Source organism: Mycotypha africana (genome assembly GCF_025528875.1).
Source record: "Mycotypha africana strain NRRL 2978 chromosome Unknown BDF20scaffold_2, whole genome shotgun sequence".
Classification (NCBI taxonomy): domain Eukaryota; kingdom Fungi; phylum Mucoromycota; class Mucoromycetes; order Mucorales; family Mycotyphaceae; genus Mycotypha; species Mycotypha africana.
Genome location: NW_026515726.1, coordinates 2,653,704 through 2,678,938, shown reverse-complemented (window position 1 = coordinate 2,678,938; position 25,235 = coordinate 2,653,704). Strand labels below are relative to the sequence as shown.

The following is a 25,235-nucleotide window of genomic DNA, read 5'->3' as shown; positions in this document are numbered from 1 at the left end:
GGTCTTGGATTGCTTCGGGCGAACCCATTCTTATTGAGACAAGATAAATTCGAACAACATCTCACGCATCGATTAGAGCGTCTTGTGGAATCCTTTGACTCACGAATTACGCCTCAAGACCAGTGGGAACAAATAAGGCAAATTACAGAAGAAACAGCCAGAACGTATGGAAGGAAAATCTCTTGTTGGCGACAAAAAACTCTAACTCAACTTGAAAAACAACGCAACCGCCTGTTACGGCCCAAACCACCTGCGTCCGTTCTTGCAGAAAAATTACCTTCGCTGATGGGCAAAATTTATAAACTACAACAGGGGCTCACAGATATAGCAGCTTTAAAATCCGGCGTTCGATGGAGGGAAGAGGGCGAGAAATCAGCCTCATACCTGAAAAGATTACATCAAAAACGAAGTACACAACAATACATGACCGGCATCCGCTGAGAAACAACCATTGAAGCCAATGACGTGATCACAGATCAACAGGTTATAAAGAATACCAAATGATATTGAAAAATTTATAAACCTTTCGTTTCCAGGAGCCAGTAATTCATTCAGCATTTTTGTATTTTTGTAGTTAAGAGCAGAAGAGAATACAGCATAAAGCCGATTGTTATATACGAAAGGGGATTTATCGTATACGCCATAAAATACTGTCTGCCTGAATTTCTAGGAAGAAAAACTACAACAAATTTCAAAGCATAAACTCGGTAAAATATGTTTATTTCATAGTTTACATTATTTGTAATCATTGATTGACTATAACATCTCGAACTCAAAGTTGGGTCTAACAGAGGGGAACTCTGGTCCAAAACCCCTCAAGTAGGGGACCATTTGGCCCAGAGACTTTATAAAGGTTGTAGAGTGAAAGGCCGTAATCATTTGCTGTAGATAATCGCTTAGCATTCAACGATATCAAAGATGGCTGATAGTTAAATGTACTGCAAGAAAATTATACACCCCACTTCTCTCAATCGACTTGTTTTCATAGTTAATCAGCACAAAGTCTTTCCTGAAAAAAAAAATTCTATTAAATAAAACAAACGGAAAAATGAATGGGAAAAGGACAGTTTGATAGTATAAAAATATTATAAAATATGCGGTAATGTATATGATCGTTAATATTAATGCTGTAACATGAGTAGAACATTTGTAATTATTGTTCTGCAGTAACCACAAGGAACAATGACGATAAATCAAATTCTGACAGGTTAGCATAGAGGAACGTTGACAGCTAAACCGCCTTGACTGGTTTCCTTGTATTTAGACATCATATCAGCACCAGTTTGGCGCATAGTCTCAATAACTTGATCTAATGAGACCCGGTGATCACCTTCACCGTTAAGAGCTAATTGAGCAGCTGCGATGGCCTTCACTGCTGCTAAGGCATTACGTTCAATACATGGCACTTGCACAAGGCCAGCAATAGGATCGCAAGTCAAGCCCAAGTTGTGCTCCATACCTATTTCAGCAGCGTTTTCCACTTGCTCGACGGTGCCACCCATAACGGCAGTAAAGCCGGCTGCAGCCATGGAACAGGCAACACCAACTTCACCTTGGCAGCCCACCTCAGCAGCTATAAAATGGATAGAAAACAGTTAGTTTGGTTTAAAAAGAAGAGAAAAGGAAAAAAGAAGTATGTCCGATATCCTCCTTACCTGATATACTAGCACCTCTCTTGAATAGCATACCAATAGCAGAAGTGGTGAGTAAAAATTCCATTACATCTCTTTCAGGGTTATCCGAAATGAATTCAAGATAGTACTTGAGAACTGATGGGATGGTACCAGCAGCACCGTTGGTAGGCGCAGTAACGACACGACCACCGCAAGCATTTTCTTCATTTACAGCAATTGCATACACAGAGAGATAATCAAGGGCAGGCAAGACAAACTTCTTTCTTGGTTTCTTGGGTAGAAAAGAGACGGAAAGGGGATAGTGGGTATTGATTGCTTCGGTAGAGGAAGATTTGGCTTGTATTTGCTCTTCATTGTTGTTGGAGGGTATCTGTGAAAGATTGTACATGCCAGTTTGATTCAAAGGACCACCATAGAGACCCTTTAAAAGCTTGCTGTATAATCGAGGTGCACGACGCTTTACTCGCAAGCTGCCGGGTAAATAATCGTCAGCAGAAGCCAATACACCATTGCGGATGCTTTCATCCATGGTGTTCCAAATTCTTAATAATTTGCTTTTAATTTCTTCGGGTGTGCTCCATCGTAATTCATTTTCAAACACTACTTGAGCAATTGTCATATTTTCACGCTTACAGACTGCAATCAATTCTTCTGAATTGCGGAACGGTAAAGAAACAACTGCAACATCTTGCTCACGACGGTCAGCAACTACAGCTTCGTTTTCATTGTCTTGTTTGTAATACACATTTTCACCGTGATCCAATTGTGTTGCTTCGTTAACAACGAAGCCACCGCCAATACTGAAATATTCGTTGGTAGCAATCATGTTCATGTCTTTGTCGTATGCGCAAAATCGCAGGCCATTGGGATGTTGAGGTAAAGTCTTGAAATAGTTGAAGACCATGTCCTTTTCATAGTCGAATTTGATACGATGTGTTCCGTTCAAATGAATCGAGCTGTTTGTTTGGATATCTTGAACACGAGATTTGATGGTTGTAGTCTCTACTTTGTCAGGACTTTCACCTTCGATACCCATCAGAACAGCTTCAGGAGTACCATGTCCGACACCTGTCAAAGCCAAAGAACCAAACAAATCTGTATTTCAATTAAAGGTAAAAAAAAGGGGGGAGGGAGGGTAAGTTAGTCACCTAATGGCATAGAATTTTGCATGCTCGTAACCAAAACGATCCGTCATCAACAAGCCCCCCTTCCTCACTATATACTGCTCATCCGAAGTAATAAATGCAGCTTCCGCGGGATGAAAGCAACTTTTCTTAACAAACATTATAATTTTCTATATTTAGAAATGTGAAACTGATATACGAAAGAATGGACAGGAATACAGCATGGACTCGGAAAAATAACAAAAATAGACAATAACCCAACAGAATAGATGCTACATTACCTACTCGTAGTTTCGATACTTTATCCAAAACATTATGTTCTGCCAAATCTGATATGAAAATTTTGGCTGCGCGCATCGGGCCTACTGTATGTGAAGAAGAAGGACCAACGCCGATGGAGAATAGATCAAAAGTTGAGACAACAGCATGATGGTCGTTGGTATTCTCTACTGGCTCACTGTTATTGTTAATTTCTTGTGCACTGGCAGATGTTGAATTGAGGCGCTTTATTAACTGAAATTGTGGGACAATTGCTGCTGCACGGCCACGATATAAAGCCTGCTTCAATTGTCGACGAACAATGGGTCGAGTAACAGTAGTAGTAAAGCTCTTCAAAGCAAACATTTGTTGAAAATAGTTTAACTTTGTTAATGAATGGAAAAAAGAAAGAAGAAAGAGTGGGGTAGTTTTCCTTTTTTTTTTTTCCTTGTTAATGTAAGAAAAAAATAGATACAAGCAAATATAGACGAAGAAACAAAACGGAATTCGTTAAGCTTTCCCGTTTTTATACATGATTCAACTCTGATCTGGTATAAAATTCCAATTTTTTTTTTTGTTAAGAGTTGGAACAGTCACTTTACCCACGCTTTTAGCCAATGACAGCCTCTCATTCAAGTAAAAAGTACACGGTGATTCCATTTTCTGTCGAAGTATGGCAATTTCTATGGACTCGGTGAACACTCTTTAAGGTAAATCGTAAAAGTTTCAAACTTTGAGACCTTTTTTTGTATCCTAAAACTACTTTTAGTACACCAATTCTTCAAGTCATCTCAAGATAGCCTTTCTTCCAAGGTCATATAGTCATTTACATCTTCCATACATCAAAATAAAGAAATCATTCATTGCACAACCATTTTGACCATCCCCATATTCGGTCTAGACTTGTACTGCTTATTATTCTCGCTCTAACTCAGCAAGTAGCTGAACTAGTAGCAGGCTTCATCTGAGCAAGCTTACCCCGCTTAAAATGGCTATTCAACAAAACTTGGTGTTCTACTAACTTTGCACCATCTGTATCATGCAACTTCACTTGTCTTATTATCGATCACAGAATGTGAATTCAATACTTTATTCAGTATGCCCATATGAAATCAGCTGTCAATTTTTAATCAATTTTGATGCGGTTGTAAGTCTTTTCAAGGTCTTCCTTAGATACCTTCATCTGAGGCCATCCTATCTTGAGACCCTTTTCGGTATCAGGCTTAGGGATAATATGGAAATGGACATGGAAAACCTCCTACAGATAAAACCAGACATAACAATGCATAAGGTTAATTTTAAGTGTTTCCTCATTGGTTGTTACTCTTTTCAGATAGTACCTGATGTGCCATACGTCCATTATTCTAATATAAAGAATGAACGCAGAGATGAGAATGTGTAGCTCAATAATCAAAGTCAATTCTATGAATAATATTCTCTTACTTGTAGTAAATTATACTGATTGCCTTCTAAACCGATTGCGAGAGCAACCTTCTTGGCAAGAGGAAGCATATCAGCGAGAACATCATCAGGTACTTGATGGAAATACTCTGCATGGTCTAGAAAAACGTGAATTAGCTGTAGGATACTTCACGTTGACGTCTACTTTCTGTTATTGCTCACATTTAGGAATAATAAGCTGAAATAAATTATAGCAACAGTGTAAGTCTAGCGGTCATATTATATTGCACCTTTTAGAAATTAAAAAACTTACAGCGTGACCTTCACTCAAAGGGTTGATATCAAGAAAGGCATAACTATTTTGTTACCATCTTAGTATATATTCTTATTTTCTCTTGAAAGAAAATGACATTTGTTTCACTGCGGGCATGTACCTTTTGTCAGTTTCGGTGATTTTGAATGAAGGAATCTCACCACTAAGAGAAAACGAACGTTAACGAAGTAGTCCAGTAAAGCAAACTTGATAATAGACATTACCGAATAATTTTACAAAAGATACAATCCGCTTGCAAGTGCTCGTGAGACATGCTTAAAGGTCCAAGATTTGAAGTCCAAGAAAGAAATACAAAGAGGGGCGAAAAACGATACAGTCTAGTCGACCTTCCTCTTCTCGAAAAAAATTGTGTTCCGATCACAAACGGAAATACAAACTCCAAAAGAGCATGCGTCAATCAATAGGATTTGCAGAAGGTTCGCGTATTTACTGACTTCCAAGCATACTGTCGTTAGTTTTAGGCCTCTGATAAGACTTGCTTCCGTTTATCATTGAATAATGCCTTGATAGTAACTGTAAAAGCCCTGTTTGGATTGATCTGCAAGCAATTCCTGATGAAAGCGCGTTAAACGATGAAAAGGCATCAAGTCGTTGAAATGACTACACAACTTACATAAAAAGCGTCCTATTCTGTCAATTACGACAGTTGGGACTGAGCATGTAATAGATACACTATGCAACGGTGTTTAATTTCAAAAGTTCAGGTAGGTACAATTGCTAAAATTTCTCGATCCAATTTGGTTCGGATTATGCCCAATGGCAATATATGATGAGGCTTACATAAGAGCGAAGCATTGCTGACGCGTTTCCCTCGGTTATCATTTATGAATACTCATCAATAAAGAGCTAGACCCTCATGGTCAATCTATAAGCATAAAAAATCAAATTATCATAGGCACACTTTTTGACGTGACGGCCGGCGGTATTTACTTTCTCAAATCTGACTTTTCCTTGAACCGCTTTTTTGGATCTTTTTCCTGCTTCTTTGTAAATAACCTATTTATTCCCTTGTCCAACACCATTTCACTATATCGATATACTCTGGCTCAGCACTATATGAATTAGCCAAGATCCTGTCAAACTGCACGACGTTATAATATAAGCTGCTCGACCCACGAAAATAAATTTCACGAAAACAAGGAGATTCAAAATGACAACTTTACAGGTTTATGCTCATAGACTAAGCGATCCCAACTTAGGTATTGAATCAAGGTTATGCTTCTATAATAACACTTGGAATTTCATTACTAAAAAATTAATTTGCTATCTTACAGCTATAAATTTGAAAGTTACAATTGCCAATGAGCTCAGAGATCAAGTTGAAGTATTTCAGACAGCAGAGTATCCAAAGTTCCTCTCAACCCTTATACCAGTCTTTCTCAGTATTCTCCAGAATGAACCACCCGTTTTTTTAAGTAATGCTCCTGAGCAGGTAGCGTTTTCAGCGATAGAGATTGAATGTTTGTTCAGAATGCCTTAATTATTAATCACTTTGTCTATTTGTTAAATTAGAAACTGAGAAACATCATATTAGAATTAATATATCGATTGCCTCAGACAGAAGCTTTGAAAGAATATGCACCAGAATTAATGAAGGCCCTGATGAGCACCTTACGTGTTGAGAATGAAGAGAATGCAGTAGTTTGCGTCAAAATCATTATTGATTTGCATAGATCTTTCAGACAAATTTTAGAAGATCAAGTGCAACCATTTATGGACATTGTTCAGGAATTATTTCGAAATATGGAACAAACTGTCAAAGATTCATTCGACAATGTGGATCAAACAACTACTGTAGGATAGCCATACATATATCATTAAATTGTCTTATCATTAATTAATTTTGTTTTTCATATTTTAGCCTTTTGCAGCAGCTTCTCCAATGTCACCAGCAGCAGAGACACCAGAGGTTCCAACCAAAACATTACAGAAAAGCATGTATAGCTTTAAAGTGCTAACAGAATGCCCAATCATTGTCGTCTTGCTGTTCCAATCTTACAGACGATCTGCTTCTGAAAATATCATGAAGTTTATCCCACTCATATTTCAGGTACAAGAAAATAAACAAAGAGAAACCGAGTAAAAATCGATCGCTCATTTGATTGATTTCTTGTACAGATGTTAAGCTTACAGGCAAAGCCTCAAATGGAGGCAGCTCACGCTGCTTTCGCTCGTGGCGAAGTATTTATTGGTGTCAGTCCCTTGATTAAACAGAGAAGCCTGTATAATGAATTTATTGTTGCTCAAGTCAAAACGATGTCATTCCTGGCATATATTCTGAGAAGCTACACAACACTTTTGCGGCCCTATCAGCATCAAATTCCTGACGTTGTTATTCGATTATTACGCGAGTGTCCAGCTGAATCCTCTTCCACCAGAAAAGAATTACTAGTTGCAACTCGCCATATTTTATCAACAGATTTTCGCGTCTCGTTTGTGCCAAAGATCGATTTATTACTGAACGAGAAAGTATTAATTGGAACAGGCGTAACCGCTTATGACTCATTGAGGTAACCTGAAGAAATGGAGTTTTGTACAAAACGTAATTGTATGTTAACCTACCAGTTTCTACATGGTGATAGACCATTAGCTTATAGTATGCTTGCGGACCTTATACACCACATTCGAGCCGAACTGAACCCATTGCAGCTCTCCCAAACAGTATACATATATTCACGTAATTTACACGACCCAGCACTAGCACCGAGTATTCAGACAATGTGCGGAAAGCTACTCTTAAATCTAATCGACTGTATCATGAAAATTACCGATAAAGCACAAGGAAGAGCATTGCTGATGAGGATATTAGAAGCATTTGCTAGTAAATTTGAAGCTTTAAACATACAATTCCGTTCATGTGTAAAGCAGTATAAGAAAAGAAAACAGACGGCGGAAGAATGTAAAGCTAAACCGACAGATAAAACAGATGATAGTATTGAGTTCGATAGTTTCGATTTTGACAAAGCACGCTCAATACACACAGCTTCATGTATACCAGAACCCACACAGGATGGAATCAAGGATGCAAGATTCCTTTTCAAAAATCTAGCGATCGGTTTAAAACCCTTATTTATTGGGTTGCGACACTGCAACCCACCGCCCCATTCAACACTGCCAGGTGAAGAAATTAATCTGCAACTATACGCTCAATTTGCTCGTGGATTCACACAAGATGATATACATTTGTTCATCAAACTATTCAGAGAAGGATTGAAATGCTTCGAATACTATAACGTTGATAATTACGGACCAGATGGTTCTTTACCAGACTATTCTCCATCGAAAGAAGAACTATCAAAAGATAACTGGACAATAGGCTCAACAGAAACTTGTTTAAAACTCAATATTCAACAAAATGGCGAGAGAGAAGTGCTAGAAACATTTCCTATCGTATTTACTTTACTGGATCCAGCAATATTCCAAGAGATATTTGCTTCAGAAATGGGCTTTCTATATTCACGTATGCTTATCAATACGTCACTTCTCCATCTGTCACAGTACTTCCTCGTTAACGAAGTTACAACACAAGGGTTTGTTGGTATTTTGCTCAAGTTCTTGGTTGGCCGTATAGAGCAGTTGGGTGATGGAAATCTACATAGCTCAGCCATTATGCTTCACCTATTCCGTTTGGCTTTCATGGCAGTGAACCTCTTCCCTGATACGAATGAAGTTCTACTCCAACCATACCTAGCAAATTTGGTCATGTCGTGTTTTAAATTAGCAGCCAAAGCAAAAGAACCAGCCAATTACTTTTTGTTATTAAGAGCTCTTTTCAAAAGTATTGGTGGTGGTCGATTCGAACTCTTATACAAGGAAGTGTCGCCTTTGCTGCAAGTCATACTCGAAAATTTGAATTCCCTTTTGTCGCTTGCTCATAAGCCAGATATGCGCAATCTATTCGTAGAATTATGCCTCGCTGTACCTGTTCGCTTAAGTACGCTCTTACCCTATTTGCCTTATTTAATGCGTCCCCTCGTGATCGCTCTTCAAGCAGATCAGGATCTTGTTTCGCAAGGCTTACGTACTATGGAACTATGTAATGACAATTTAAATCCGGAATTTTTGGATCATATTATGGCACCTGTTATGACTGAATTGATGGATGCATTATGGAAACATTTGAAACCACTACCATATAACCAGCAGCATAGCCATGCTGCCATGCGGATTCTAGGAAAACTTGGCGGCCGCAACCGGCGTATGCTGAAGAGCCCTCCTAAGCTTGGTTTTAATGCACGCATCGAATGCGGGACTGCTGTGGAGGTGATTTTCGAATCAAATTCTGCTCCTCAAACTCTACCACTGGATGAATGCCTTGAAATCGCTGCACATGCAATTAAAACACCAGATACCCACATAGAATATAAAAGACATGCTTATAATTTCCTTAAGTCACAGCTAGCATTGATGCTGGAGGTCGAGGACGGACCTGAAAATTTAGCAGAAACGATATATAGACGAGTCAAAGAGCAAATTGTAAACCGCTCAGCGGATGATAGCATACCTGGAATAGCTGCTGGAGTGGGTACACAAAATGGCGGGCGAAGTAATAAAGATGAAGACAGTTCGGTGGTGGGAAATACATTACATGAGACCGGAATGAAACCGAAGAGGCTCCCAGGAAATGGTTATGCAAAGTATTCTTCTAAACGGGTCGCTCAAGAAGAGGCTCTTCGGACTGTGCTAGAATCTCTGATGGCAGCATCCATCATTGAAGAACTGAAAGAGGATGCTTGGCAATTCTTCCTGAATGTATGCCGTCATTTTACTCTACTTCACATCGGTGAAGCTATAGAAGCCAAAGAGAACGGACGTAAATGTCTGGCAAACATAATGGATGAACGGTTAACTGTTCAGCACTTGAATACAACAATATTAGTTGATGCAATTGTTGAAGCTATGTGTTCGTCACAAATTGAATTACGAAAACGAGCAGAAGAAGCCTTAATTTCGTGCTATAATGTTGCAGTATCTATAGTTGGTTCCAAGGAGCATGTTGATCAACTGCCTATATTCCGCGTCTTTGCATCACAATTTTGCTCTTGTTGCTATAAACCCGAGTGGTTCAAGAAGAGAGGTGGTTGTCTTGGTATCTCTATCATGAGTTCACAGTTAGACATGGGAACTAAATGGATGCGCGAACATGAGCTCGACTTTATTCGCTCTTTATTGTTTGTTCTTAAAGATGCCGCCCCTGAAATGGCTAATGTCAACACTGAAGAAGCGACCCAAACTTTATCTCATGTACTCAAAGTTTGCAATGGACCAGAGGACGGTGAATCACCAGAAGCTCAGCAGAAGTTCCAAAACTTGATTACATTATTGCTTAGTGAACTGTCAAACTCTAACAGTGTTGTTCGTGAAACAATACAGTCATCTTTCCAATTGCTGGCGGACTTGACAGGAAATGAGGTTACAGAACTGCTGGCTCCGGTGCGTGAAAGATTAGTGGCTCCTATTTTCGCGAAACCTTTACGTGCTCTACCTTTTGCAATGCAAATCGGACATATTGACGCTATTACCTATTGTCTGACTTTGCGACCGCCGTTCTTAGAGTTTAATGACGAATTAACTCGACTTCTTCATGAAGCTCTAGCTTTAGCAGATGCGGAAGATCAAGCCTTAGTAAGCCGCAGTTCTCAATACAAGAATACTACTTCTTTAATGAATCTGCGCATTGTGTGTATCAAGCTTTTATCGGCTGCTCTTGCATGTTCTGATTTTTCCAGTCAACGACAGATTCATACTCGTGCGCGAATTATTCAAGTCTTTTTCAAGTCGCTTTACTCTAAATCTGTTGAAGTAGTGGAAGCTGCTCACCGTGGTTTAAAGCAGGTTTTAGCACAGCAAAATACCAAAATGCCCAAGGAATTACTACAACAAGGCCTTCGACCTATCCTTACTACGCTTTCGAATCATAAAACACTAAGTGTTGCGGGTTTAGAAGGATTGGCACGGCTGTTAGAATTGTTAACAAACTATTTCAAGGTCGAAATTGGTAAAAAGCTACTGGACCACTTAAAACTTTGGGCTGAGCCGAAAGTCCTCCAAGATATTGCAGGAAAATCACTCAATGAGAATCATGAAATCAAGATTATTGTGGCCATTTTGAACATTTTTCATTTGTTGCCAGCAGCTGCTCATATCTTTTTGGATGAATTGGTTACAGTTGTAATAGAAATGGAAAGCCATCTGCGGCGATCAGTGTCAAGCCCCTTCAGGCCAAACCTTCTCAAATATCTCAATCGCTATCCCACAGAAACAATAGAGTACTTCTATGAAAGACTCAACGATCCGCAATGTTGCCAGTTGTTCATTGATTTATTGAATATGGAAGATGCAACACAATTACGCGAAGAGGTTTCAAATACATCTTCTCGATTGCTGAACAAGGTCTTCAGCGATATAATGACTAATGTAGAAGCCAACGAACAGACATCTATCCCTTTCAACGTTATTCATTATCGAGGTGCCATGATTATACATACCCTTTTCACATACAACAATGATTATTTGAACACCCACAGAGAAGTTCTAGAATGTTTATTGAATCTGTGGCGTAAGAGGCAAGGAGATAGTCAAGCACAAATCGAGCAGGGATCACAACATTTGTTGCCTACGCGTGAACTAGTTTTGCTAGCGAGGATATTCGTGTCTTATCTGCAAAAGAATCCTGACGAAATTGAATTGATATTTGAACTTGCCGCTCTATTTGTTCACGAATCTGTCGTAGAGCTAACATTCCTGCAGCGCTTTTTATTGGAAGACGTAGCCTTGAAAGTATCTGCCAAGCTAAAAAGACAAATCCTAGAGAAATTTCTGGATATGTTCACCGATAATTCTGTATCAACCTATCGAAAGATGATGACATTACGGCAACTCGTCAATCCCTGCTTGCTTGTAGCCTTTGTCAATGATAAAGAGTACATCAATGAGATATTTGATGCAAGCATGATTGAGCGGTTGCATGAAAGGGTTTGGGCGAATCTACTAATAGAGACCCTGGAAGAAAACCATTACATCAAGGATTCCCTTCTTATAGAGCTTTTACAAATGACAGCAATGATTGTACAATACGCGCCCCAACTTTTGGCTGATCGTCGTAAAGAAGTGATTAAATTCGGCTGGAACTATTTACGTTCAGAGGATGCCACCAGTAAGCAAGCAGCTTATGTGTTGATCGCCCACTTCATTGCTGCTTATGATACCCCTAGTAAAATTGCAATACAAATCTATGCTGCTCTACTTCGTGCACATTCATCCGAAGCTCGCAACTTGGTAAAGCAAGGTCTAGACATCATTGCACCTGTAGTACCCATCCGTATTACATCTCAAAACAACGATCGTATTCCAACCTGGGTTAGATTAACACGCAAAGTCGTTGTTGAAGACACACATAGTATTTCTCAAATAGTCAATGTGTATCAAATGCTCGTTAGACATGGCGACCTTTTCTATGAATACCGTGAACATTTCTTACCCCAAATAGTCAATACACTTCCGAAACTTGGCTTATTACAAAATGCTACACAAGAACATAAGCTGTTAACGGTCGAGCTAGCTGATTTGATCATGAAATGGGAGACGAGGTGTATAGTCGCTCAAAAGCAATCAGAAGTTGGAAGTACCGAAGAAAATTTACCTAATTCAGAAGCTCCGCTATCACCTTCAAAACGGAAAATGGAAATTGATACGGATCCTATTGAAATGCAAGGCAGTAGTGGTGGAAGCCCTAGCAAAAAAGCACAAGTTGAAACATCCTCTGGTGACGTTAGAGCTGTACCTACATCTTCAATGGATATAGACAGCGACAAAGCTACAGATGCAAAAGATTACGCTCCGAACCTAACTCTAAGGGAGAACCTTGTGGGGTACTTGGTTCGTCTTTGTTGTGCTCTTTATAATCCAATGGATACTGTCCAAAAGCGTCTGGTTCAACGAACCATAGAGTTGATAAAATCTTTCTTGAAGCCTGATTTCTGGCCTGATGTCCATATCAGATTCAACCATTTGGAACGCCCACTAATTTTTAGAGAAGCCAACGAGATGATTGTTACTAGCGTCTGTAGTGCTTTGGACTTATTGAATGCTGAGATCTCTCACCGCGATGATGAATCGATAATAGCCAATATGGGTCAATTATATCGTTTACTTGAAGCTAGTATCAAGTCAGAAAGTTCTCGTATTCAAACAGCACTCTACCCAGTTTTGATCCGAATTTTTAAAGCAATAGATAAAGATAAAAAAGAACTATCTAGCATAGAAGCTACACCTAAAGCGCCAACTATGGGAGGGTCACCGAATGCTACCGCTCCTTCTGCGTCTGGAGCGCAAACTAAAGTGTCTGATGTCACTTCTCCTATAGTCAAAACTTCAGCAACTTCGTCACTGAATGCCGCAGGTTCTTCTAATGCTGAGTCACTACACGAAGTAAACGAAAACAGTATTACACCCAGCAACCAGGTTTTGACTGAATCTGTACAACCAGCGCAAACACCTGAAGTAATTATTTTCTTGAAGTTAATCGACTCAACAATAAGGGAAGGTTTGGAAAGTATGACGAACATTTACAGTGTCTTAAAATTGCTTCATGCAGCATGCAGCAGCCGTCCTGAATATCTGGACCCATATGTTAGTGGCATAGTGAAGATGCTTCAATTACTCACTAAAGAGCACACCGTGCCTTCTGATTCGCCACCAAGCATGCCATATGAATCACAAATCAGTTTGCTCAGTTTGGGGCTCTCCCTTTTAAAGATACGAATTACTCATTTGGGTGATCAAAGACGCTGGTTCTTAACGTGTTTGATTCAACTAATTGAGAAGTCTCCGGATGCGCATCTCTTACGTAATATTCTGGAAATGCTTAGTGAATGGATTCTTGGCAAAGTCGAGCCTATTCCAACGATAAAGGAAAAGGCTGGCTTGTTAGGGAAAATGATGACGATTGAGTCCAGGCAAAATACTCAGCTAACTAATGATTTCCTAACCTTGGTGTTGAACATTTATAATGAGCCTACTTTTGCTCGTTCTGAGCTCACGGTTCGCTTAGAGAATGCTTTCTTACTAGGAGCACGTAATGACAATCCTGAAATTCGGTCACAGTTCATGAAACTTTTCGATGACAGCATCGACAAATCACTTCCTACCCGCCTAAACTATATTTTGGGCGTGCAGAATTGGGAGCCTTTGTCAACTTCGTTCTGGATACATCAAGCACTTGATTTATTGTTCGGCTGTATGCAGATCGATACGAGCGTTTCAACGCCATACACTCTAAAGGTTAAATCAATCAACATATTTGTCAACGATTCAAGCAATGAAAAAATGGATATCGATGTTTCTGAGGATGTAAGAATGCTAGTGGAATCCCACCAAAGTTTCTTGAAAGAAATGCAAAAGACCGATGTTCAACAAATGATAAATGATATACGTCAGTTACAATACCTTGATGATACTACTGCATTTAAACTCTGGGTGAACTTGTTTCCTTTATGTTGGGTATCATTGACAGCTGTTGCACGCCATGATATTACCAAAGTAATGATAGTTCTGCTTTCAAAGGATTACCACACTAAACAAGCGGAACTTAGACCCAATGTCATTCAAACTTTGCTGACGGGTATTTCAAACACAACACCGGCTATATCATTACCGCCTCAATTGATTAAATATTTAGGAAAAACGCACAATTGCTGGCATACAGCGATTGAGATTCTGCAAAGAAATGCGGTGACTGGACGACTTACCGATATTTCGAAGGAAGAACAGCTGGAACAACAACGATTGCTCGATTCACTTGCTGAACTGTACACCAGCTTGAAAGAAGAAGACCTATTCTATGGCTTATGGCGTCGACGTAGCGTGTTTGCTGAAACCAATATCACAGTATCTTATGAGCAAGCAGGAATGTGGCAACAAGCACAACAAATGTACGAAGCTGCTCAGATTAAAGCTAGAGGAAATCCATTGCCTTACACCGATTCTGAAAGCATATTGTGGGAAGATCATTGGATTTTGTGTACGCAGAAACTACAGCAGTGGGATATACTTTCTGATCTTGCAAAGACCGAAGGCAACACAAGTTTGCTGCTAGAATGTGCATGGCGTTTATCAGACTGGACAGCTGAGCGGGAGAATTTGGAACAATCACTTCAGCAAGTGGTAGACTTTGAGATTCCTCGTCAAAAAGTATTTGAAGGTTTCTTGGCCTTGATTAAATCGCAAACCAATCAAGAGCATTTGCCAGAGTTCACTAACATTTGTGAAGAGGGTGTCCAACTTGCACTACAAAAATGGCACGCACTTCCAGCCATAGTTACTCAAAGCCACCTGCCATTGTTGCAAACTTTCCAACAATTTTTGGAGCTTTCTGAAGCAAGCCAAATCTTTTCCAGTTTGTCTAATACAAATGCTCAAAACTTAGATCAACGCTCTGCAGAGCTTCGAAGTATTTTAGGAACCTGGCGTGAGCGTCTGCCTAATACTTGGGATGATATAAACATTTGGAGTGATTTAGTCGCTTGGCGTCAACATATATTCAGTGCTATTAATCGTACTTATTTACCTCTCATCCCGTTGTTACAACCTATCCAAGGGCAAAGTAACAATAGCAGCGGGCATTCATACGCATACCGTGGTTACCATGAGACTGCTTGGATTATCAATCGATTTGCGCATGTGGCTCGTAAGCATCAACTGTATGATGTGTGTAATAGCTACTTGACAAAGATTTACACCCTGCCCAATATCGAAATTCAGGAAGCTTTCCTGAAGCTTCGTGAGCAAGCCAAGTGCTACTACCAAAACTCCAATGAATTGACAGCAGGTCTCGACGTCATTAACAATACGAATTTAATGTACTTTACCCATCAGCAAAAAGCCGAATTTTTTACACTGAAGGGTATGTTTTTGGCTAAACTTCACCATTACAACGAAGCAAACGAAGCTTATGTCAACGCCGTGCAGATTGATATGAATTTACCTCGGGCTTGGGCTGAATGGGGCCGATACAATGACCGACGATTCAAGGAAAATACAAAAGACTTATCGTGGGCCAACAGTGCTGTCAGCTGTTATTTACAAGCGGCTGGCCTCTATAAGAATGCTAAATCACGTAAATATCTACTGCGCATTTTATGGCTTTTGAGCCTTGATGATCAGAATGGTACCGTATCTCGTGCTGTTGAGAATTATAAGGGTGAATGGCCTATTTGGTATTGGATTACGTTTATTCCTCAACTCTTGACTGCGCTTCAATATCGTGAAGGAAGACATGCCCGTTCTATTCTTGTGAGAATTGCAAAGCAGTTCCCCCAGGCACTCCACTTCCAGTTAAGAACAGCGAAAGAAGATGTAATAAAACGTGCCAATGTATATCAAGCAACGCTTGCCGCTGAAGCTGCACAACAACAGCAGAAGCAGCAACAGCAACAAGCATCTTTGGAAAACCAGCGAACTGCCAATGGTAATACTAGCAGTACCGCTGACAATAAACCAGAAACAGCAGATGATTCAGCGTCTTCTAACGAAAACACCGCTAATGGTTCAGCTCAAAAGAAGAAAGATGATGACGCGATGGATATTGATAGTAATGAAACAAGCGCAAAGGCTGAAGACAAGGAAGAGCATATGACTGAAAACTCTAATAGTACAAAAGAAAAAGAGAGTGGCAGTGGAGAAAATAGCAACAAGATAACTGATGCAGTGATAAAAACTGAGCCTATCGACGATGATGATTCAACAGAACAAGCGAAAACATCATCAACTACACCAGGGCAATTAGCATCAAACGGCAACAATGCGAAGGAAAATGCATCTCCAGCTGTGTCTAAAGAGACTGTGGCAACCAATGCCAATAATAATAGTATTGCAACAATTGGTGCCAATTCCTCCCAATTTTCAAGCAGCAACGCTGGCGTTAATAACGGCGTCCGACCTACAGCTTTGCCATCGCAAATCAACCCAACACCAGCAGCAGCAGGTCCTTTAGATGAGGTGATGTCCATGTTAAAGACAGGCTATCCACTTTTAGCATTATCTATGGAGACAATGGTTGATCAAATCCAACTCAAGTTCAAACCCCAAGCAGATGAAGATATGTACCGATTGGTTGTCGCTTTATACAATGAGGCAGCTCAAGTAAGTAATCGCTCCGAATAATGGATACATACATCTATACAAAGCTTACTCATGCTCATTTATTTTCCTTTCAATAGCAATTGCTGACGCGTTTACCTAATCCAAGCGATCCTCTTCATGTATTGCAACCTACCATTGCTAATCTGCATCGGTTTGCCGACAGTCTTTACCCTGGATATATGAAGACTGCTTTTGTGAATGATTTCGTAAAGCCAAAGATGAACCAAGAAGAATATATTGCCAAGTTACGTTTGTGGCGAGATAAATTTGAGGCCATGCTAGATGCAAGACCTCGTAAACTCAAATTAGAAGCTGCCAGTCATTATTTAGTCGAATTCCAACACCAAAAGTTCGATGATGTTGAAATTCCTGGACAATACCTTATGGTAAAACATTCATAAAAACCTATTCTACATTTGAAAAAGAATTTTTCTAATCAAAACTCTTCTTTTCCGTCTTTTTCTTTATGTTATAGCTCAAAGATAATGCCAACGACTTCTTACGTATTGATAGGTTTTTACCTGATGTGGAGATTGTTCGTAGTTACGGAAACTGTTATCGTCGCTTGCGTATTCGCGGTCATGATGGTTCAATACATCCATTCTTGATTCAAAACCCTGTCGCTCGTCAATTCCGTCGCGAAGAAAGATTAATGCAACTCTTCCGTATGCTAAACTATATTTTGGAGCGTCGTAAGGAGAGTCGTTTACGTAATTTAGCGTTCCACTTGCCTGCTATTGTACCACTTGCACCAAATGTTAGAATGATTGAAGATGACCCGTCGTACACTTCTTTGTACGACATTTACGAAGATCATTGTGATAATGTGCAAATGCATAAGGATGATCCACTCGTCTATTTTGTAGAAAAATTCAAGCAGAACATAAGTAACCAGAAGGATGTAAGTTGCAAGCAAAACAGAAGTGATACAAAGTTCTGTCTTCTAAAAATAGAGTTATTGTATTTTACTAGATTGTTCATCAAAAGACAGAAATGATAAATCTTCGTATGGAGATCAATCATTATATATCATCTAATATGGTGCCGTCTGATATCCTAAGCAAGGTAGGCTATTCTTGCGATGCATTAAAAGAATGCTGTTACTCGATATTAATCATCACTGTTGAATTATAGTACTTATTTAAGACCATGCAGTCTTACACCGATTTCTGGATGCTCCGAAAGCAATTTACAGCACAATATGCTACAGCTACGTTTATGACTTACATATTCAGTGTAGGACATCGTATGCCTCACAAAATCATGATTTCGAAGAGTACAGGCAATGTTTGGATGGTAGAATTATTACCTGGTAAGTTTTTCGATTTTCTGCAGAAATGTCATTCATAAAGACCTATGTACTCAACGTTTCTCAATATCTAGTGTGGAATAATTCTGCTTCTCCCATCTTTAACAATTGTGAATCTGTTCCTTTCCGTTTCACACCCAACATACAAGAATTCATTACACCCATCGGTGTCGAAGGTTTATTCACCAGCTGCTTAATGGCCACTGCTCGTTGTTTGACTGAACCTGACTTTGATTTGGACCAATATTTGTGTCTCTTCGTGCGTGATGAGTTGGCCACTTGGCATTCTAATAATCAGCGTTCATCAAATGACGTACAATTCAGAGAAAGAATTAATACTAATGTACTGCAAGTGCAAACGAAAGCCCAATTCTTATCTTGTAAGACAGACCGTGAAAAGACTTTGGCTGCGGGTAAGCCGAACAATCAGAACGTTATTGATCTTATATCACAAGCCAGTAATCCTCAAAAAATGGCTCTAATGGAATGCACTTGGATGCCATGGCTGTAGTAGAAAAGTTATTACGTACAAGTTGCTTTTCTTTATATTATTATTTATGTATATTCTTAAATACACACATTACTACTATGCACTTCTTATTACAACAAAAATAAAATGTAAATTTATTCTTAAGATTTCGAACAATAATATCAAAAAAAAACCAATTTGCTAATTAATACAGGTCAGAGAATAATGAAAGAAATGGGAATTGAATCATGAGAGAGTCAATCGAGGCGAGGAACGGGTGTGAAAAGACTGTTGTTTTTTTTTAAAGAAAAAAGCGTATAATAATCGGTTGTGGAATGCACTTAGTCAATGTGGGCATTTTGGTTAACGTAGTTGTTGTTTGTAGTGGAAGATAAGATGCCACCACCAAGAAGACCAGTGAGCTATTATTATTTGTACGAATGAAAAAGCGTGTTAGTTTACTAAACTCTTCTTATTTCCCCGCGCTTTTCCTATTTCTCTGGATTTTTTGATAATCAGGAACTGCAACTTACAAGGCCACCTTTGGCACCGGAGCTACCACCAACGTTGCCAATGACTTGAGTAATATCTTTCTTACTGTTGTTATCACCTTTATGTTGATGATCCTTATCTTTGCAGGGAGCAGCAGTAACCATGAGGACGGCAGAGAGAACAGCGAGGAGAGTAAAGCACTTCATTTTTGTTGTAGTAGTATTAGTATTTATGGTTTTTGTTGTGTGGAAATCTGTTAGTTAATTAGATTTGAGAATGATAAAAAGAAGGATAGGATGATTTTGACACTTGTATTTATACATAATTTTCTTCCATCATCCCTCCCCTTTTAACCTCACTTCAAGGAGGCGATAAGTTTTCTATATCTTAATTACGGATCAGGAAGCAATATAAAATTAAACTAGAGGCACACACACACACACAGTTATACACAAGCAACAACCCCTTCAAACCATGACCACGAAATTCTTTACATTTCTTATTTTGGAAAGTCAAACTGAAGCTCAAAAGACTACATTTGACTCTTAAAAAAAGGAGACAACAGAAAACGCAAATGAGGGGCCGTTGTATTGTGTAAGTGTCACGAAAGATACGATTTTGGGAATTTTGCTGTAGAAATCATAGATGAAAATGGCAGGGAGTTTACGTCCGTTTATATGGGATTATTTTGCGTATAATATGAGCAATATACTCAGATCGCTACCAAATTCCTAAAAGCAGCAAACTTACATTCATGGTAAATTGGTAGACTCTTTGTTACAAGATGTTGGAAAAAGAAAACTACTGGTTAACCTAGCCAAAAGCATTCACGTTTTGTAACAGCAAAGCAAAACAACAATACAAAGCACTTTCTTAACCACAGCAACATCTTCAATGGCAAGGAAAAACTCTTCATTTGTTAAAGATTGCTTTGCTTGCATTTGCAGCGATTGAAAGTTTGTCAAACCAGCGAACCTCTCCTTGATACTATTTTAAAGTCGCAGACGTAAAAGACTGTTTGCATCACTCCGTAGGATATTGTGATAAACTCTTTGAGAAATAGAATAGCTTTCTAAGACTGGTAGTGTTTATCGCGTATCATTATAGAACAAGAGATAAATATGTATACAACCACAGAATCACACTTGATACCTAGCCGAAGAGCCTCAGAGGATACAACCACGGAACTTCCAGAGTCTCTCCTTTCTTTCAGCGGCCAGGCAATTGTGTTATTGTGAGACAACACTTCTAACACCGCTAGTTCTTCCTAAGCATCTCGAATGTTAAGTCGCCGGAAATGGTACAACCATTGACTAAACCTTGATTTAACGTAATGAACAAGAGGAGTATGACAGAGTCTCAACATGAGTATTTCAATCGGGCTCCTACTGCTGCTCATTTATTATAAATCACTCACCCTTGAATGCAGTGGAAAGGATGCTTCGGTTATTATGAATGTGCCTAATTATCTTTGATTGCAGAATATGTGGCGACAGGGAGCATTTCAATTGCATGACAAAGTTGTAGGTTATTTCAAGAGTTTACTATCAGAAATCTGCGGTTCATTTATTTTTAGAAAGGTAGATGACCTTGTAAAACATGTTTGAAGAGCGATATGAACGTCGACAGCAACAATATACAGCGAAGACGACGAGGATAATAATAGAAGCCAAAAATTAGCGAAACAGGGAGGTCAACATCTGATAATCAGAAAAGAGAAACAACGACATTGAGAAAGCAAAGAATAATGAAAATTGCAAGTAGTACGGTTCCTAAATCGATGATAATCACTACACACGTGTATCAATGTACATCAATAATACTATCATTGTCGCTGCAATTGTTGATTGACAGAAAAAGAAAACCAGTAGGCAGCGACTCATCTTTACCAACGCTGTCAATGATGCTTATTTAACCAAAGCAATCATGCTTGAAGTATTGAAAAACCATTTCAAACGTACCGAGGCATTTGCAAGGCTTCATCATCCTGACTATGGTCTAGGCTGTGGACCATTTATCAAAGATACAGGAGAAAGCAATAGCGTATAGCTAATCAAATTAGAACTGGAAATGTTCGGATCAATACTTACAATTGAATGCCTCCTTTTTTTACATTTGTGCTTTGAAGGTAGAGGGATATGGGGCGTTAAGCTCTGGGATAAGAGCTCTCATCTGAAAAAAAAAATATTTTTTTTGCTAATGTATAGTTATTCAAAAGATTATGAGAGAAGTCTACAAGCATTCCTATTTTTTACAATCATAATTGTGTTTTGATTCTCGCGTAGTTGAAACCTATTTTCTGTTCTTGGAAAGGTCTCACGTTAAACACATTTCTGGAATGGTTCCTAGAAAGATATCACGGTTTTGAACGTGGGAACTTTGATCAAAGGTCTATTTTTCATTGAGAAAGACAGCAGCGTCATTTTTCTCACGATTTTAACTCTTCTCTGAATTAAACGAAATGCCCTTCTTTCTCTTCTCTTTTGCACCTACGTAATTCCATATCACTCCAGTAAAATTGACACGGATAATGTTGGCTAGACTCTCAAGAACTACTGCTGCAATCAAAGTAAGTGCATAAAGAGAAAACCTATTTTGACAGTCGTAATCCTGTGTCTCCTTATACTTAAGTGTGTTAAACGAAACATCTCCTTAACTTCCACGAATAGAATTTACCTTTTTACAGGAACAATAACATCTATAATAATGTAATCCGATCATCTTCAATTAAATCATTCACCACTTATAATTCAGCTATTGCCAATTTGTCACCTCAACAAGAAGAACTGCGTGCAGCTGTCCATGATTGGGTCAATGTAGAAATCGCCCCTCGCGCTGCTTCCATCGATAAAACGAACGAATTTCCTATGGACATGTGGCGTAAGTTAGGCGATATGGGTTTACTGGGCATCACAGCGCCTCAAGAATATGGTGGTTTGGGTTTGGGTTATTTTGAGCATACGCTTGTCATGGAGGAAATTTCGCGCGGAAGCGGGTCAATCGCACTCAGTTATGGTGCACACTCAAATTTGTGCGTCAATCAAATCACACGTAATGGTAACGCTGCTCAAAAGGCTAAATACCTGCCCAAGCTCATTTCAGGTGAACATGTGGGTGCGTTGGCTATGTCAGAGCCGACAGCTGGATCAGATGTGGTGAGCATGAAGCTACGGGCTGATAAGAAAGAAGGAAGATACGTATTGAACGGGAACAAGTTTTGGATAACCAATGGTCCTGATGCTGATGTGTTAGTGGTCTACGCCAAGACAGATCCTGAAGCAGGAGCAAAAGGTATCACTGCCTTCCTAGTGGAAAAGGTAAGCTTCATTTAAGGAGATTGAGAGCACATTAGTTGAGTTGAATGAGGGTTTCCCGTGTATATGCATGTACGAAGTCTCCCTAAGAAACGAAAAAAAAAAAGGAATGGTCTCGATCACTCAAGGGAGGGGTGAGCTATTCAAAGATTGGATATTGAATCAGAGTATCGTTCTGATTAGGGATTCAAAGGGTTCTCAACAAGCCCAAAATTCGACAAGTTGGGTATGCGTGGATCAAATACATGCGAATTGATCTTTGAGGATTGCGAAGTACCTGGTAAGTTATCGTTAGAGCAGTGACTGAACATAGAACGGAAAAAGGACCTTTCGATTGAGTGCTCTGTCATTCTATAGAGGAAAATGTACTGGGAAGCGTTGGCAAAGGCGTATATGTCTTGATGAGTGGTCTCGATCTTGAAAGACTGGTTCTCTCCGGTGGCCCGTTAGGGTAAAGTATTTAAATTATACGAGAATAAGGAATCGAGCAGAGAAAAAATGGAGAAAAAGGAGACCATACAAATTCAGTAGCAGTGTTAATTGAAGTAGAATGTCCATAAAAGAGTATTAACAGCACCATTACATAATTTCCTTATTTCAAATAGTTTGATGCAAGCGGCTTTCGATGTCGCAGTTCAATATGTCCATGAGCGTCGCCAGTTCGGTGTTCCCATTGGTGAATTTCAGGTAACAACAATAACAACATCCCGCAAACCTAACGACCGCTCACAGACATCTTTTTCTGTATTTGAATTACATAAGCTCATGCAAGGAAAGCTTGCAGATATGTATACCAAATTAAACGCAGCACGTTCCTATGTTTATGCAGTGGGCAAAGCATGTGATCTTGGAAATATCAGTAACAAAGATTGTGCAGGTGCCATTCTTTATTCTGCAGAAAGAGCTACGGAAGTAGCACTGGATGCTATTCAGTGCTTGGGTGGCAATGGCTATACTAATGAATACCCTACAGGAAGAATACTACGTGATGCTAAATTATATGAAATTGGTGCTGGTACTAGTGAGATTAGAAGAATGCTGATTGGTCGTGAGTTCAACAAAGAATTCAAACAGTAAAATAGAAAGAAAAAGGACTAGTGTAGATATACCTGTACCTCTAAAGGTCAACATTTTGATTTCTAATTGCTAAAATTCATAAAAGTTAGCAAGTTGTCTCAAACATTGTAGATGGATATCTCATTTATCGTTAAGAATGCGAACCTTAAGTTTGTCTGTATTTTATCTTTTGATAATGCTTTTCTTCATCCTGTCATTACATAGTAGGTAAAGGGACAATTTTAACCGTCTATACTTCAGTTTTAGTCGTTATTCTGGCAAAGGGAGCCTAACATCAATCTATTGAAAACAGTGGCAAGGGCTTGAATTAGGTCCTTTTGAAGTTTTTTGTACGTAATCCGTAGTTTAAGTAGAAGAGACTTCTAATTGTTCGCTAAATGTTTTCATTGACGTACAATCGTTGTAATAGCAACGTGATGTACGATACAGAACAATGGTCAAACAAAGGGTAGCCAAGAGATGTCATACATGGGACAACAGCATTATTTGCCTACGTACTCAAACGGTTCAAAATAGAAACTGTATGCTTAAAGATTATTACAGCTACTATGCCTGTTAGACCATTCACGAACATTATTACAATATTACATCATTACCGTGTTTTATGTGTTTTAAAATAGTCGCAAATCGAATAAAAAAAAAAAAAAATCTTCGTTTGTATAATAAAGCGATCAGAAAGGGTTACCAAGTGCTTAAATTCTTCGTTTAGTCATACTGTGAAAAAAGCCTATGACGTCTGTATAATGTAGGAAAGGTAAAACAGAAATAGACGGGTAGTGGCAAACAAACATTATACTTGTGCTGATAGTGCTAATAGCAGTTTACAACTGAAGGAGTGGAGCTTTACACAGCCATATCCGACTTCAATCTTTCCTCTTCTCAACTATTTCAGGGCTATAGTGCGATTTGTATTGATGATTTAATGCTGCGAAAGACTAACGATCAAGGCAGGAGAGCGTCTCATTGATCAATGATATTAGTCAGACACTCTTCCAACAGATTTTCCTCACTCGCCCTTTAAGAGAGTTGTATAGCACTAGTCAACAAAATTGTGCAGGTTCGAATCATCCCATTCAGACTAGACAAAACGGAGAAAGAGTACCTGTCTCAGAAAAAAAATAAAAAACCCTAGTTTTGTTTAATTTGGCTGATAAATACTGATAATACTTTTCAACTGTAATAGAGTAGGTATCTATATAAGTTGCACACTTCCCAAAATTGGATTCATGCAGAAGACATAGATTTTCGCGTTTTCAGTTTCTGAATTCCGCTGACGAGCACTTTATTACAGTTGCAACACAAAGTTTTCAGTAGCAGCCAAAAGTATTACTTTCTTGGGAAATAGGCTTCCAAATTTATGCACAGTATCTTTTTTGATTGGCCAATATTTGAATTCGTCTAATGCGATTCTCTGCCTTAATCAATCGATCTCGGCTTGCTTGGATGCGTCTGTCTTTAAAAGACAACTTTTTTGGAACACTTAAACCTCCATCCTTTGGCTTTTACGATCAAAAAATTTTGTGTTTGGACATCAAATTTTTTGGTAAACCAGAGTAAAATTTGGTACAGACCAATGAAAAAGCGTCTATGTCAACACGCACTACTTCCGTGAGCTTCAAATCAATCCACGCCATCTAATGACTTTCCTACATTGCCTTCACGATTCATTATCGCTTAAAGCT

At 39.0% G+C, this 25,235-nt stretch overlaps 5 protein-coding genes across 5 annotated transcripts; 2 read left to right on the top strand and 3 right to left on the bottom strand.

The window, feature by feature from the left end:
• Positions 1-1,208: 1,208 nt before the first annotated feature.
• Positions 1,209-3,382, bottom strand: BDF20DRAFT_904940 (L-serine ammonia-lyase; the record flags this gene model as incomplete). Its single annotated transcript, XM_053083098.1, has 4 exons — positions 1,209-1,573; positions 1,656-2,729; positions 3,040-3,215; positions 3,273-3,382. The coding sequence occupies 4 exons, from the start codon at positions 3,380-3,382 to the stop codon at positions 1,209-1,211; spliced, it is 1,725 nt and encodes a 574-aa protein (XP_052939615.1).
• A 722-nt stretch (positions 3,383-4,104) lies between these two features.
• On the bottom strand, positions 4,105-5,047 carry BDF20DRAFT_854650 (HIT-like domain-containing protein). Its single transcript, XM_053080195.1, has 7 exons — positions 4,955-5,047; positions 4,852-4,893; positions 4,731-4,773; positions 4,640-4,655; positions 4,460-4,575; positions 4,357-4,380; positions 4,105-4,274 (listed from the first exon to the last, which is right to left on the bottom strand). Exons 1-7 carry the CDS (start codon positions 5,002-5,004, stop codon positions 4,143-4,145), a joined length of 423 nt encoding a protein of 140 aa, XP_052939614.1. The 5' UTR covers positions 5,005-5,047; the 3' UTR covers positions 4,105-4,142.
• An 854-nt stretch (positions 5,048-5,901) lies between these two features.
• Positions 5,902-18,712, top strand: BDF20DRAFT_910766 (uncharacterized protein; the record flags this gene model as incomplete). The annotated part of the gene is made up of 11 exons (XM_053083745.1): positions 5,902-5,950; positions 6,026-6,183; positions 6,264-6,545; positions 6,613-6,801; positions 6,870-7,261; positions 7,334-16,892; positions 16,970-17,278; positions 17,368-17,793; positions 17,865-17,957; positions 18,027-18,204; positions 18,276-18,712. 11 exons carry the CDS (start codon positions 5,902-5,904, stop codon positions 18,710-18,712), a joined length of 12,072 nt encoding a protein of 4,023 aa, XP_052939613.1.
• Positions 18,713-19,011: 299 nt separating this feature from the next.
• Positions 19,012-19,368, bottom strand: BDF20DRAFT_910765 (uncharacterized protein; the record flags this gene model as incomplete). The annotated part of the gene is made up of 2 exons (XM_053083744.1): positions 19,012-19,092; positions 19,204-19,368. The coding sequence occupies 2 exons, from the start codon at positions 19,366-19,368 to the stop codon at positions 19,012-19,014; spliced, it is 246 nt and encodes an 81-aa protein (XP_052939612.1).
• A 2,223-nt stretch (positions 19,369-21,591) lies between these two features.
• BDF20DRAFT_854644 (acyl-CoA dehydrogenase/oxidase) lies at positions 21,592-23,688 on the top strand. The gene is made up of 6 exons (XM_053080194.1): positions 21,592-21,731; positions 21,832-22,479; positions 22,660-22,756; positions 22,834-22,927; positions 23,082-23,163; positions 23,239-23,688. Exons 1-6 carry the CDS (start codon positions 21,693-21,695, stop codon positions 23,551-23,553), a joined length of 1,275 nt encoding a protein of 424 aa, XP_052939611.1. The 5' UTR covers positions 21,592-21,692; the 3' UTR covers positions 23,554-23,688.
• Positions 23,689-25,235: the final 1,547 nt, after the last annotated feature.

Bases quoted from the DNA above. Each gene is read 5' to 3' on its own strand.
- BDF20DRAFT_854650 (XM_053080195.1), bottom strand. From the start codon at position 5,004: ATGTCTCACGAGCACTTGCAAGCGGATTGTATCTTTTGTAAAATTATT. The intron at 4,381-4,459 runs GTAAGAGAATAT...TCTTTATATTAG, and splicing joins ATCAGTATAATTTACTACAA to AATAATGGACGTATGGCACA. The intron at 4,275-4,356 runs GTACTATCTGAA...TTTTATCTGTAG, and splicing joins ATGGACGTATGGCACATCAG to GAGGTTTTCCATGTCCATTT.
- BDF20DRAFT_854644 (XM_053080194.1), top strand. From the start codon at position 21,693: ATGTTGGCTAGACTCTCAAGAACTACTGCTGCAATCAAA. The intron at 22,480-22,659 runs GTAAGCTTCATT...CGTTCTGATTAG, and splicing joins CTGCCTTCCTAGTGGAAAAG to GGATTCAAAGGGTTCTCAAC. The intron at 22,928-23,081 runs GTAAAGTATTTA...TATTTCAAATAG, and splicing joins CTCTCCGGTGGCCCGTTAGG to TTTGATGCAAGCGGCTTTCG.